This window comes from Physella acuta, unplaced genomic scaffold, assembly GCF_028476545.2.
Source record: "Physella acuta isolate Inbredline_101_S28 unplaced genomic scaffold, ASM2847654v3 ptg000580l, whole genome shotgun sequence".
Lineage (NCBI taxonomy): Eukaryota > Metazoa > Mollusca > Gastropoda > Physidae > Physella > Physella acuta.
The window spans coordinates 262146-277616 of NW_026732099.1; the positions used below are offsets into that span (position 1 = coordinate 262146).

Sequence of the window (15471 nt, forward strand, 5' to 3'; positions counted from 1 at the left end):
TTTTAGTGTTGGAAGGGATTCCCTCCAACACAATTAAATATGCGCCATTGAGGCCATTGACTCCAATTTCAGCCTGCTTTTCTTTTTGGATTTGCTTCCATAGCCTTTGTCCAACCAAGAACAAACTACAAGGCAGCAGTTGTTTGACTTTGGAGTTGTCTCTCCTAGAAGAGTGGCTGTCCTTAGCTAACGAGCCTCATCTGCCCGAGGGTTCGAACTCGTGACTTTTCGATTTAGCAACCATGAGCTTTACCGACTCGATCACGACGACCCTTTTCATTCCTTCAAACAATGTATTAAAACAGCAACCTAACCCATGTTTCCCCCAGGTACCGTCCACCGACTCGACCACACCGACCCCCTTTCATTCATCCAAAGAATGTATTAAAACAGCAACCTAACACCTGTTTCCCCCAGGTACCGTCCAGGCCAATGATGGCACCAACTCCCCAGACCAGTCTGACGTGTTTGTGGACGCGGAGCTGCCATGGCTGGATTACATGGAGGAGCCCAGGGATTCACTGCTGGATATACTGCTGTCACGGTCCCGTAGGGATACGGGCAACTCGACTAGTGGGGACAAAAGTATATGGCAGAAAATAGAGGTGAGATTGTTGCATAGTTGTGTCTAGATTTTAAGGGGTTATTGTTGATGGGATATTCACAAATAAGGATAAAAGTAGGCCTAAATGGCAGATAATAGAGGTGAGATAATTGCATGGTTTTGGGTGGATTTTAAATGGTTATTGTTTAAAGGATACTCACAAGTGACGACAAATGTTGGCCTATATGGCATAAAATATAGGTGAGATTGTTTCATGGTTCTGATTGGATTTTAAGTGCTTCAGCTTAATGATCTACTCAGAAGTAAGTAAAACAAGTAGGCCTATAAAGCAGAAATGATTCTGATATCTAAAACGTTATTCCTTTGTGGCCCTTTGGCAGCAAAGAGCTGTAGCCGGACCTCTACATTGGACTCGAGTTTGAGCATCTCTCTCTATTTGCGCCCACGTTAACCCGACAGCCCTTGCCTCATCTTCCAAGGTCCTTCTCCAGGATTTCTTTGGCAGACAAACTTTCCTCCTACCCTGGGGATTCCAGCCTTATTCTTTTTTATCGCGATGTTGTCCTTTCCCCTTCTCCCCTTCTAAGACACATTAGGCATGCCCTATATATAAGGGAGAATAGAGGTGATATATTAATGTAATGGTATGTCTGGATCTGAAATACTTATGCTAGATGAGATACTCAATAGTAACGACAAAATTATTTTGGAGAAAATAGAGGTGAGACAATTTAAATAAAATAGTTATTCTTTACTGGATATAGTGGAGAGAATAAGTTTTTTCCAGGATAGACATTATATTGTATTATTAATTCATATGGTAACATTGATTTTAGTATTGAACTGAGACGACAATTACTAAAGATAATTGCATTGATTGAGAAATAATAATTTAAAAATGTCGAAGTTAGCGGAACAAATTGAGGTGGGGTTTTGAAGTACGGAAAAATCAAACCCAATCAATAATGTTACATAGCGGTGGGAATGGGAGACCACTCTCTGTAAAAGAATGTACACGATAATCTTATAGTTAAAGTAAATATGTACAATTGTCAGAGCATGAAGACATGTTTTACTGTATAGGTTTATAAGCAGTTAGTACTTTGATAAGGGGAAATTCAGTTATTTGAAGATATGGTGGCCACATTTACTTACCACCCTTTGTTTCATCAGATTCATTATAGTTTCAACAGTGGCGTAGCTAGGTCGGGTTTTACCCGGTGCGGCACTTCGTGGTGTCACCCTCCCCCCAAGAAACAAAGTATATATATATATATATATATATATATATATATATATATATTCGTGTGTGTGTGTTTGTGAATGTATGTGAGTCGGCATACATAGGTCTAAAATTTAAATACATGCCGCATACGCGAACATGTATGTGTATAAGCTTTAATCACTGCAGGCTTAATAGTAACGATGTTTCTCTATAGTTTGTTAATAATGCAGTCTTTATAGTTAGCACGTTTACGTCATGGTTTCACCCTCTGTTAATAATTGTCGATTTTTACTTAAAAGACTATATCACTTTAATCACTCACTTATGGATCTGGCAAAAAGGCATTTTCTTCTGTACATTTTGCAATATTTTGGCTTGATGTCACCTCCCCCTCAAATGGTGTCACGCGGTGCGGTCCGCAACTCCCGCCCCGCCCTCGCTACGCCTCTGAGTATAAAGATTATGCATTGCTACTTATGCGACCGCCAGAGGCTTAATTAGCGATTGGTTTAATTGGGTTCTTATAAGTTGGTCGTGTTACCTTGTTTTATCAGCAGGCATCTAGCATATCATATTCCATGTTATCAGTAATCCTTGCTCATTGTTACGAAGCTAGAGGGATTAAATTTAATCCACCTAATCTCTGTTATTAAAAACCATTATTATACTTTTTTTTTCTCCAAAATGGCATCTCCGCTACTATATTTATCGATAACCTTAGTTGACAAAACTGCATAGCTGGGATTTGTTAGTTTAAAACATTAGGCATGAGCATCAAAATGAGAATAGTATTTCGTTATTTTAACGATTCGAGTAAAATTTAGTTCAAATACACATAATATGATTAATTTTAAAAGCCATTTTTATGTTTTCTGATATTTCATATTCACAAGCGAAACGTAACACTCAACCCCACACTAGAATAAAAAAAAATTACTTTACAGCATTTAGGCCTACAAGTTGTACAAAAAATTCCTCTTTTTTTAACCACATCCACAAAAACGTTTTTTGTTTCCTTTACTTTCACCTAAACATTAATCTGGTTAGCTAAAGTTCCACATAAAAGTCACTTATATTTCCTAAAGTTCCATCTAAACTTTTCTCTTGTTTCCTATTCTTCCGCCTAAAAATTCCTCTTTTTCCTAAAATCCACCTGAGTGTTTCTCTTCCGAAAGACCTACCTAAAAATGCTCTTGTTGTGAAAAGTTCAACCTAAAAATTACTCTTGTTCACCATAGCTTCACTAAACTTCCTCTTGTTCCTAAAGGTTCCACATAAAAAAAACGCTAGTTTCCTAAAAAGTTCAATCTAAACGTACTTATTGTTCCCTACAGCTTCACCTAAACTTTTTCTTGTTCCCTTAAGTTCCAGGTACAATTTATTGTTCCCTACAGTTCTAAACTTTCCCTATTGTACCCTACAGTTCTAAACTTTCCTCTTGTTCCCTACAGTTCTAAACTTTCATCTTGTTCCCTACAGTTCTAAACTTTCCACTTGTTCCCTACTGTTTTAAACTTTCCACTTGTTCCCTACAGCTCTAAACTTTTCTCTTATTCCCTACAGTTCTAAACTTTCCTTTTGTACCCTACAGTTCTAAACTTTCCTCTTGTTCCCTACAGTTCTAAACTTTCCTCTTGTTCCCTACAGTTCCACCTAAACTTTCCCATTATACCCTACAGTTCTAAACTTTCCTTTTGTACCCTACAGTTCTAAACTTTCCACATGTTCCCTACAGTTCTAAACTTTCCCCTTGTACCCTACAGTTCTAAACTTTACTGTTGTACCCTACAGTTCTAAACTTTACTGTTGTACCCTACAGTTCTAAACTTTCCTCTTGTTCCCTACAGTTCTAAACTTTCCACTTGTTCCCTACAGTCTTAAACTTTCTACTTGTTCCCTACAGCTCTAAACTTTTCTCTTGTTCCCTACAGTTCTAAACTTTCCTCTTGTTCCCTACAGTTTTAAACTTTCCTCTTGTTCCCTACAGTTCCAAACTTTCCTCTTGTTTCCTACAGTTCCAAACTTTCCTCTTGTTCCCTACAGTTCTAAACTTTCCTCTTGTTCCCTACAGTTCTAAACTTTCCTCTTGTACCCTACAGTTCTAAACTTTCCTCTTGTTCCCTACAGTTCTAAACTTTCCTCATGTTCCCTACAGTTCTAAACTTTCCCCTTGTACCCTACAGTTCTAAGCTTTCCCCTTGTACCCTACAGTTCTAAACTTTCACATTGTTCCTTACAGTTTTAAACTTTCCTCTTGTTCCCTACAGTTCTAAACTTTCCTCTTGTTCCCTACAGTTCTAAACTTTCCCTATTGTACCCTACAGTTCTAAGCTTTCCCCTTGTACCCTACAGTTCTAAACTTTCCTCTTGTTCCCTACAGTTCTAAACTTTCCTCTTGTTCCCTACAGTTCTAAACTTTCCCCTTGTACCATACAGCTCTAAACTTTCCTCTTGTTCCCTACAGTTCTAAACTTTCCTCTTGTTCCCTACAGTTCTAAACTTTCCCCTTGTACCATACAGCTCTAAACTTTCCTCTTGTTCCCTACAGTTCTAAACTTTCCTCTTGTTCCCTACAGTTCTAAACTTTCCCCTTGTTCCCTACAGTTCTAAACGTTCCTCTTGTTCCCTACAGTTCTAAACGTTCCTCTTGTTCCCTACAGTTCTAAACTTTCCTCTTGTTCCCTACAGTTCTAAACTTTCCCCTTGTTCCCTACAGTTCTAAACTTTCCTCTTGTTCCCTACAGTTCTAAACTTTCCCCTTGTTCCCTACAGCTCTAAACTTTCCTCATGTTCCCTACAGTTCTAAACTTTCCTCATGTTCCCTACAGTTCTAAACTTTCCTCTTGTTCCCTACAGTTCTAAACTTTCCCCTTGTACCATACAGCTCTAAACTTTCCTCATGTTCCCTACAGTTCTAAACTTTCCCCTTGTTCCCTACAGTTCTAAACTTTCCCATTGTTCCCTACAGTTCTAAACTTTCCTCTTGTTCCCTACAGTTCTAAACTTTCCTCTTGTTCCCTACAGTTCTAAACGTTCCCCTTGTTCCCTACAGTTCTAAACTTTCCCATTGTTCCCTACAGTTCTAAACTTTCCTCTTGTTCCCTACAGTTCTAAACTTTCCCCTTGTACCCTACAGTTCTAAACGTTCCCCTTGTTCCCTACAGTTCTAAACTTTCCCATTGTTCCCTACAGTTCTAAACTTTCCTCTTGTTCCCTACAGTTCTAAACTTTCCCCTTGTACCCTACAGTTCTAAACGTTCACCTTGTTCCCTACAGTTCTAAACTTTCCCATTGTTCCCTACAGTTCTAAACTTTCCTCTTGTACCCTGCAGTTCTAAACTTTCCCCATGTTCCCTACAGTTCTAAACTTTCCTCTTGTTCCCTACAGTTCTAAACTTTCCTCTCGTACCCCACAGTTCTAAACTTTCCCCTTGTTCCCTACAGTTCTAAACTTTCCCCTTGTACCCTACAGGAGTTCTACTCCGACAAAAACAACATGGCTATGTACTGTGTGCTGCCTGTTCTGATCCTCATCTACGGAGGCTGTAGCGCCATCTACTGCATACACAAGTGCCGGGTCTACCTCAGGAGGAGGAAACACAAGAGGCTGAAAGAGGAGGACTGTGATTCGCTCAACTCGGACAAAACTGACCAATCCAAGGAGGAGGACGGTGAGTATTGACCACAAGTTCAATGGGATTATCCAGTGGCGTAGGCAAGAAGGGGGGTTAGGGGGGTTATAACCCCTCCCATGGACCCCGATCCCTATATATAAAGTCATATGTACATATATATATATATATATATATATATATATATATATATATATATATATATATATATACAGTTTAGAACTGTATATATATATATATATATATATATATATATATATATATATATATATATATATATATATATATATATGATTATATACGTATGGACACATTTTTGAATCCCTCCATGACCAATTTCTGGCTACGCCACTGGGATTATCAACTCTACGGTTAGGTTAATTATCTTTTAAAATGTGAGTTAGTAAACTTTTAAACAAAAAATTGTACAACAAAATATATTAACGATTTATGGTTAATATGATTGGAACAACTGGGTTAATCATGCAAATGAGAACTAGCTTGATTGAAAAGCTATGCTAAAATACACAAACAATAATGATGTTTTAAAATAAAATGTAAGTTATTGATTGTGAAGAATGTGTACAAGTTCTTGTTAAGTTGTGAAAATCCGCCTTATAATTTCATTTATTTTATTTACACCCTTAATGGTATGGCCGACGAACACTATGAACACAAGATAAATTAATTATTGCATTCTTTTTTAAATCTTATTTTTATTCCAGAGGTCCCGACACGCCCCATCAGCCAAATCAGTCAAGCGTGGGTGGACATGAACAACGACTCAAAGGGCAAATGGTCGGGCCAGACGGAGGGGGCGCCTAACGGCATCTCATCACCTCTGCCGTGGTTAGTACAGGACAAGGCGGCGGCTGCATCGGCCTTAGGACAAGTGAGTTATGTCCATATTGGGGTCCGGTTTTTTTTTTACTTTAACCTTTTATTTTTTTGTAAATTTTTTTTAACACAGTGAAATTTCATTAATTCGAAAACAAGTAGGCCTACTCTTTTAATTAAAAGCTTGAATTTGCGATCGGAAATTGAAAGCAACTATACTTACAAAATGTAATATCATTAGTTAAATAAAGTGTTTTTTCTAACTGATGTAAGGGGCATAAATAAATTACGTCACGTTTTTTTTTAAATAGATTTTTTATATCCTTCCCTTCCCCTCCGTCACATTTCGTCAAAAAAAAAGCTAATTCCCCCCCCCCTAAAATGACGACACACCTCAGCCTACACCCCCCCCACCCTAGAAATTGCATTGCATTTGCATTTTAATTTTTAATCCGATTTTTTTTTCTTTAAAATATTGACTGATCTCAGTCAACGTATGGTATTTTAGTCAATTTCTATCACAGTTTATCAAAACTGCTTTCAAAAACGCATAATAACGGCTAAGATTATTTTTTTTAAATGTAAAAGTGTGACGTCAACTATTTTATCCCCCTTCCCCCCTACAACTTCATCATATAACATCACAAAATTATGGACCTAGCTTCCACCCCCCCCCCCCCCTTTACGAGTGTGACGTAATTTACAGACTCTCAACTGTGAGTGGTAAAGCGCTGAGGGATATCTTAGCCTACAACAAACTGTAGCCAGAAATAAAGCTAGAGTGATCTCCCCTAAACTTTCTCGAACGTACTTATATTACACTATGGGCAACAGCAACTCGCGATATAGACATAATTTTTCAATAAATTTTTAACTCAAATTTAAGGGGCTGTCAGAACATAGTTACATTACTTAAAAATTTACTAAATAAAATACTTAAAAAAAACTTTTTAAAAAACCACGTTTTTCTTGTGGACTAAAAAGTAGAAAATAACTATTTACATACATTTGATGACAAAAAACGTCGGTACGTTCACCATCAAATTTCCCGACCCATCTGCCCGACCCACGTTTTTTGTCATCAAATGTATGTAAATAGTTATTTTCTACTTTTTAGTCCACAAGAAAAACGTGGTTTTTTAAAAAGTTTTTTTTAAGTATTTTATTTTCTCCTTTTTAGTCCGTTGCTACACATGAAAAACGTGGTTTTTAAAAAGTTTTTTATATAGTTTATTTTCTACTTTATCTAATCACTTGATTAAGTATGACTTGACTAAGTGTTTTTAAATACACGGACTAAAAAAATCTTGAGCGACCGATACGCTTTAAACAGAGAAAGGGTGTAATTTACGTTGCTGGCGTGGAGATCCAGTGGCGTAGGCAGGGGGGGGGGTTAGGGGGGGTCATAACCCCCCCCCCATAGACCCCTCGGTATATATAAAAAGTATGAGGGGGGGGTGCAAATCGAAAGTTTGAAGGGGGGGGGGGGTGCAAATCGAAAGTTTGAGGGGGGGTGCAAATCGAAAGTTTGAGGGGGGGGGGTGCAAATCGAAAGCTTGTCCCCGGGTAAAAATTGGAACCCCCCCCCCCTTGAGACGATCCTGGCTACGCCACTGTGGAGATCTACTCACGAATCACGTGATCAAATCTCCCATAAACAAACAAATAAACGCGAAGCTGAGTTAAGGAAAAACGTGTTTATGTGTATTTTAGCATGCCCAGCGTACCAACCGTGTCACCGTTAACAATGTGTTACCGTGTCCGTTCTCCTTTTTAGTCCGTTGCTACACATAAAAAACGTGGTTTTTTAAAAAGTTTTTTTTAAGTATTTTATTTTCTCCTTTTTAGTCCGTTGCTACACATGAAAAACGTGGTTTTTAAAAAAGTGTTTATAAATACACGGACTAAAAATCTTGAGCGACCAGGATTCGAACCTGGGTTGTCGCGGCCACAACGCGAAGTACTAACCACTATACGATCACGGCCAGCGCGCTCACATCGATTGGGGCCGAAGTAACTGTGTCGATAGGCCTCCAGTCTTGTCGGTATCTTTACAAATCATGTCCTCAATTGTATGGTCCTTGGGGCGTAATTAAATTAAGCTAATTACGGTCACTATCTGCTAGTTTTTATGATTGCATCTGAAATTGTTAGGCGAAAGTAGCATGCATGCCAAATTTCAGGTCTCTAGAGCAATCAGAAGTGGGCTAATTTTCGATGTCAATTTTAACAACAAACATCCAAACAACCAAACAAACAAACAAACGCGAAGCTGAGTTAAGAAAAACGTTTTAAAAAAACTATTAGACCTACAGATGCCAAATTTGGTAATAGTATAACTTACATGTTCCTTTATATGGAAAATGTAGTGTCATAAGTTTGTGGTGTGAAAAAAAATTTTGTTTTTAATTTAAACATTGTTCACGCGCATATGAAGTAGTTATGAAGTTTATAAGAATTTTTTTTTCAAATTAAAGTTGCAATTTAATTTATATTTCCTCATTCTAAGATGTGAAATAATCATCACCTTTTCCAGTTCATGCAAAAAAAAAAAAATCTTGCAGAAACAATGGAATATGCATGTATTGTGTGGTCAGCGCCATGACTAGACGCCTTTGCTTTCATTATCAGTAGCCTACTAATGATTCGCACCCGTATTCGAGCTCGTGACTTTACGGGTTAGCAATCAAGCTCTCTACCGCTATGCCACGCCGCCCCATTAGATTTATATAGTTTTAAAATGTCGTTGCAATAAATAAATGTCGCTTCCAATGTCCAGAAGACCAACGGTGGGGCGTGCTACCTGCCGGACAAACTAAAGGACGAGGACATTCTCCTGGAGGAGGGTAGGAGGACCCAGTCGTCTGGTAACTCTCACAGCAGACGACCCGGAAGTAAAGGATCGTTCCTGGAGGACAAACTCAGCGAGGAACATAAGAGTAAGGAAGTTTTCTCCATTTTCTGTGTTTCTTTCAAACATGAATCTCAGAGGTGGGGGTGGGGCGGGGGCTGGCGTGTTGGGAGTTACTTGAAACTTTCGGTGGGGTGCATTTATATTTTCGTGAGGGGGCGGACTTTATATTTAAATGAAATCTTTTTTTTAAATGTTGTCACATATCTTGGGCGGGGGGGGGGGGAGGGGGCGGGGAAGAAGACGTATTGGAGGATTGAGGACATGCTTCGATGAGAGCGCTCCTCTACTTCACAGAACAAATGCGTGAAAGAAACTGGTCATACTGCCTCCCAACAGTTTATATAAACGAATACATCGAGGGTATAGAGGACAAATGCAGTATGTCCGAAAAAACAATCACGAGAAAAAAGAGTTTATAAATCTCATTTCAATACTAAAATAGTGCAAAATATTATGTTTAACATTTATAAAATATTTGCATTCTACTTTACTGAAATTGTACATGAGTGTTCTTGTAGCTTGTATTATTTACGATATAAGTGTAATTGTACATCAATTTCACAAAAAAAGTGGACATACTGCATTTGTTCTCTATACCCTCGACATATGAATGGCGTGCTCTTCCTGTAATGTAGATACTACAGATTTGTACCTGCTTTGACATTTAATATGCACATGTTTAGGATATAGTGACTTTTTAATCTATGCTACTGCTCAACTTCTTTAATGTACTTTCTACTATCATCATGTCATTGATTCTTTTCAATTCTGTTCACGTTCTCCTGCGAATAAAACCATCTTGTCTCATCAACAGACACAAATGGTGCTCGGACACTCACGCTAGCCAACGCTACCATGAGCTCATCCTCCACTGATTCCCCTCCACCCCAGAGGCACGTGAGCAAAGGCCAGCCACCCGCGGTCAGGGCCGTTGACGCCCAACCGTTTGAAGAGACTCGAACCCACGCCAATTTTGAAGATTACTCTTCAAATAAGTAAGATATCTGGGATAATATAAAGATTACTCTTCAAATAAGTAAGATATCACGGATATTATAAAGATTATTCTTCCAACAAGTAAGATATCACGGTTATTATAAAGATTATTCTTCCATGTAGTAAGATATTATTGACATTAGCCTATTAGGTTACTCTTTCAACAATTGAGATATCTGGGACTTAATTAAAACTAATGTTCTTACAAGTAAAGTATTATAGACACTAACCTATTAACCTATTAAGATATTATGGACATTAGCCTATTAGATTACTCTTTCAACAAGTGGGACATAATTAAGATCACAGGTAAGATAATCACGGACATTAAAAAGATTACCTTTTAAGCTTATTAGATATCTGGGACTTCATTGAGATTACATTTCCAACAAGTAAAATATCACGGACATCATTAAGATTACCTTTCCAAAAATTAAGATATCACCTGCATGGAAATTGGTGTCACCATTTTGTCTGGAATCCATTTACAGGTTTTGGCAACTGGTCCGTTGCCAAAACCTATACACTTTAGGTTTTAGAAATGTATGTCTGTGTTTAGAAATATTCCATCATTTATTCAATAAACTCCTCTTAATTAAGACGGCATAATTGATACATGCAAATACATATATTTGAAACGCAGTATAGAGTTACCACAATTTTGTGATTTGACGCAGGTATCACGGATATTTTATTTCAGTGTCGTTAACATTAACTCTGAGTTGACACACCCACACACACACATACACACACACACACATATATATATATATATATATATATATATATATATATATATATATATATATATATATATATATATATATATATATATATATATATAATGAAACTGAATGGAAAAAATAATATTACTTTAAAAATCTGAAAACATATTTGAAGGGAATACATTCTAATTATTTTATGTTTATTAACAACTGTCTTCAAAAATACGAAGGCGACTTTGTATGTAACCTTCATTGTAAATATTAAATATTTCACTATCTGAACACAATCTAATTTTATGTTTTCTTTTTCTAAAGGTCAACTACGCTCAAGGCCACAGATTTTTCGCGTTTTTCTGAGGCCAAAAAAATTGAAATCGTTCCCCTATCTGCCGACCCCAACCTCAGGTAAGGTTAAACATTAGTTAAGGCGGATTAGCCTAGTATAGAACACGACTCTTATGCCAGTTTTAGTTAAATGTGTTAAAGCTAAGATAGAGCTAAGGCTTTAAAAAAACAGGATCAATTTACCTTCATCACTTGCATGCCAATGTTAGAGGGCTGCAAGTAAATTGATTGGTTCATGTGTTAATTATTTTGTTTACTTAGACAACGCATGTAAATGTAGTTAATGTATTTCTGAATGCATCGATATAAAAGTAAACATTATAACTTCGAATTTTATTGAAAGGATGCTTTCTGAAACTGAGGCTATGGGGGGGGGGATGTAATTCAGTGGCGTAGGCAGAGGGGGGGTGTTAAGGGGGGGTCATAACCCCCCCCATAGACCCCTCGGTATATATATATATAAAAGTATGAGGGGGGGTGCAAATCGAAAGTTTGAGGGGGGGGTGCAAATCGAAAGTTTGAGGGGGGGGGGGGGGTGCAAATCGAAAGTTTGAGGGGGGGGTGCAAATCGAAAGTTTGAGGGGGGGGGGTGCAAATCGAAAGTTTGAGGGGGGTGCAAATCGAAAGTTTGAGGGGGGGGGTGCAAATCGAAAGTTTGTCCCCGGGTAAAAATTGGAACCCCCCCCCCTTGAGACGATCCTGGCTACGCCACTGATGTAATTTATTCCCACTTACCATCAATATCACCAATTCAATCCCATCCCCCCACCAAAACATTAAGTAGAGGTGAATTACCTCCCTATAAATTATTCTCCGACAAAAAAAAAGAACAAGTGTGTTAAGGTTAGTTAGATTAGGTTTTAGAGTTAAGGTTTGGTAAAAGGCAGAGGCGTAGCGAGGGGGGGGGGGGCGGGGGTGCGGACCGCACCGGGTGACACCATTTAGGGGGGTGACACCAAGGCAAAAAATAGCAAAATATAGAGAAAAACTTGAGAGGGTTGCAAATCAAAAACTTGTGGGAGGGGGGGGGGGGTGCAAATCGAAAACTTGTCCCAGGGAAGGGTCGCTACGCCTTGGAGGGGGGGGGGGGGTGACACCATTAAGTGCCGCACCGGGTGAGACCCGACCTCGCTACGCCACTGGTAAAAGGGTTATGTTAAGTAAACAGTTATGATTAGGTTATAAGGGTAATTCATTTGGAGGTATTGGCAGAGGACGGGGTAACAATGAAGGGGGGAAGGAGTAAATTGTCTTGGATATTGGCTATGGGGTGAGGTAATGACGTAGCGGAGGGGGGTGTGGGTTAAATAACCGGGGGTTAGGCCCAGGACCCTTTTTACTAAATTTTAAAAGCTTTTATTATCGATTAAATCAGCTTAGCTGATAATCAAAAAACAAAAAAATAAAATAAATAATATTCAGTATGTACAAGTGTGCCCTAATTCGTATCTGGAAACAACAGCTTAATCTCCAAGCTCATATATCTGCGAGTCTCGTATTCCTGTCTACTGTCAATTAAAAGCATACTAGTATAGTCAGCTGTAATACAACATTAGAAATACAGAAAATGTTATTAACTCACCAACGTAATGATAATTTCACCCATATATAAATAAATAAATAAATAAATGAATATATATATATATATATATATATATATATATATATATATATATATATATATACGTATATTTATGGATTTATATAAATATACATATATACATATAAATATATATGAATAAACATTTATGTATATTTATTATTGAATACATTTTTATCTGGTAATCAATCTTAATATTTTTACAACTCTAAGCAAAAACCGTTAAATAACGCCTAGGATTATTTTACGTCAAATTACTTCTATTTTGTTGGCTGTTGATTGCATTATCATAATTGATTTTACTTCCTTTGATCACCCAGAAATAAATTTTGTTGAAGTGTTAGCGTGTTATTGATCCGCACCCCCTTCACCCCATCGATATTGCCCTTTCTTATCTTTCTCCACTTAAATACCTCTTGGTGTAACGATCGGAAAACGCTACAAGGTCTTCTGAGACGTTGATTGTTTTCAAATAAACGTTTATCGATTATAGTCGTAGTTCATTTAGAATTCTATTACATTTCTGACACTTTTTAATTGTGAAGAGAATAAGACCATAAAGTTCATTTAGAATTCTATATTTCTGACACTTTTTAAATGTTTAGAGAATTAGATCATGAAGTTCATTTAGAACACTATTACATTTCTAACACTTTTTAAATATTAAGAAAATAAGGCCATAAAGTTCATTTAGAAGTCGATTACATTTCTGACACTTTTTAAATGTTAAGATAATAAGGTCATGAAGTTCCTTACGAATTCTATTATATTTCTAACAATTTTTAAATGTTAAGAGAACAAAGTTCACTTAGAATTCTATTACATTTATAATTTTTTAAATGTTAAGAGAATAAGGCCATAAAGTTCATTACGAATTCTATTATATTTCTAACAATTTTTAAATGTTAAGAGAACAAAGTTCACTTAGAATTCTATTACATTTATAATTTTTTAAATGTCAAGAGAATAAGGCCATGAAGTTCATTTAAAATTCGATTACATTTCTTACACTTTTTAAATGTTAAGAGAATAAGGTCATGAAGTTCATTACGAATTCTATTACATTTCTGACACTTAAAATATTTAGAGAAAAGGGCCGCGAAGTTAATTTAGAATTCTATTAATTCGGGACACTAAAGCCTTATGAGTAGTCGTGGTCCAGCTGGTATAAAAAAATAACTTTGAATACATTTTCACAGAGCTTGGGATCCTTTACACAATAGGCCGTTCGGAGAAAATGCGCTCAAGTTCCACGCCAGTGATTTTGAGGCGGGCGCCAGCGGGGTGTCGGGGAGAACTAGCACCCAGGCAATGAAGGACGAGCTTTTGGCTAGGTAGGTTGTCATGGTAACACGAAAGTTGGTGTAGAACTGTTGGCGAGTTAGGTAGTCATGGTAACACGAAGGTTGATGTAGATCAATTAGGAAAAACATAAATAATGAACCCAACATGGTAGATTGTCATTGTTACATAATAGAGACATTTTTGATAAGGCATGTTGGCATTAAAATTCCATGACACGCTATGATGCCATGGAAATTTGAAACACGATGCAAGGCATGAAAACATGAACAATAAAAATGGCTAGGTAGGTTGTCATAGTAACTGCAGGAGTAGCTCTGTATTGAAGTAAAACATCCATTGTGTTGCATCTATTGTTTACCAAGGTCACACATATAAATAATAATACTAGGCAAGGCATCACAAGGTTGTGTGAAATACAATGCATTAATTGAGGGTCTCACTCCCCCACCCCCCCCCCCCCCCCCCAACCCCTCCACCCAATGTAACAATTTAACATATTAGGCTTAGCGTCACCTCTCTCCATATACAATTTTTTTTGACAGTATAATACATTTAATAAAGTTCTCTTTTCGAATCTGACGGTCCATTGGGCAAATGATATAGAGTTCATCTGTTTCTATGAACTCGGCCTATGAAGAGATAGTGTGGTCAGCACTTTGCCCAGCCGTCTTTAGGTTCCCTTTACGTACTCATCAGAGCTGGTTATACTCATGACGCCCTACTGTCGTGTCCAGATTCGAACTCAAGACCGGGAAAATACGCTTCATAAAGTACATTTTCCGTTATTTTCTATTTGATGTCACCCTTTAAATAGTGCCACCCGTTGCGGATGCATCTCAGCTCTTCCTCAATGACGCTACCTGCTACGGAAACAATAAGGGATACTATCAAATTTCATTGGAGAATCGTTTGGGAAATATACTTAGTTAATATTTTTGTAATATTACCTAAGTATTTTTTTTTTAAAAGACCTGGCACGAATTAAAGTGGCCCGCCCAAAACAGTGGGAGGGCGAAGATTTGTTTCTGCCCTATACTCCACAGGGAGTGACGAGGATTAAAGAAAAAAGGAAAACATTTTTTTTAAAACATCCTCATGCTTTGTTTCTTCTGTAGGTACGATGCCTTGTCCACACTGCAAATGGCCAAACGGGCTGCTGACATCTTAAAAACCAACGCCGTGGACAAGACTCCATTCCAGCGAAAACCCACCAAGAAAAAAAGGCTTTTCATAGCAGAGTAGGGCTCATAGAAATAGCCAGAAATTGTATAAAAATATCTCACGTTTTTGTAATCACGTTTTTGAATGGAAAAACATCTTACATTTT

At 37.5% G+C, this 15471-nt stretch overlaps 2 protein-coding genes across 2 annotated transcripts in view; both read left to right on the top strand.

The window, feature by feature from the left end:
* Positions 1–9900, top strand: part of LOC131947048 (uncharacterized) — a 48977-nt gene extending 39077 nt beyond the window's left edge. The window contains exons 3-7 of the mRNA XM_059308133.1: positions 418–605; positions 5263–5461; positions 6148–6314; positions 9039–9198; positions 9857–9900. Coding sequence (XP_059164116.1) covers positions 418–605; positions 5263–5461; positions 6148–6314; positions 9039–9198; positions 9857–9900 — 758 coding nt within the window. The remainder of the gene's footprint in view (positions 1–417; positions 606–5262; positions 5462–6147; positions 6315–9038; positions 9199–9856) is intronic.
* A 105-nt stretch (positions 9901–10005) lies between these two features.
* On the top strand, positions 10006–15440 carry LOC131947073 (uncharacterized). Its single transcript, XM_059308152.1, has 4 exons — positions 10006–10168; positions 11210–11299; positions 14039–14173; positions 15260–15440. Exons 1-4 carry the CDS (start codon positions 10029–10031, stop codon positions 15384–15386), a joined length of 492 nt encoding a protein of 163 aa, XP_059164135.1. The 5' UTR covers positions 10006–10028; the 3' UTR covers positions 15387–15440.
* Positions 15441–15471: the final 31 nt, after the last annotated feature.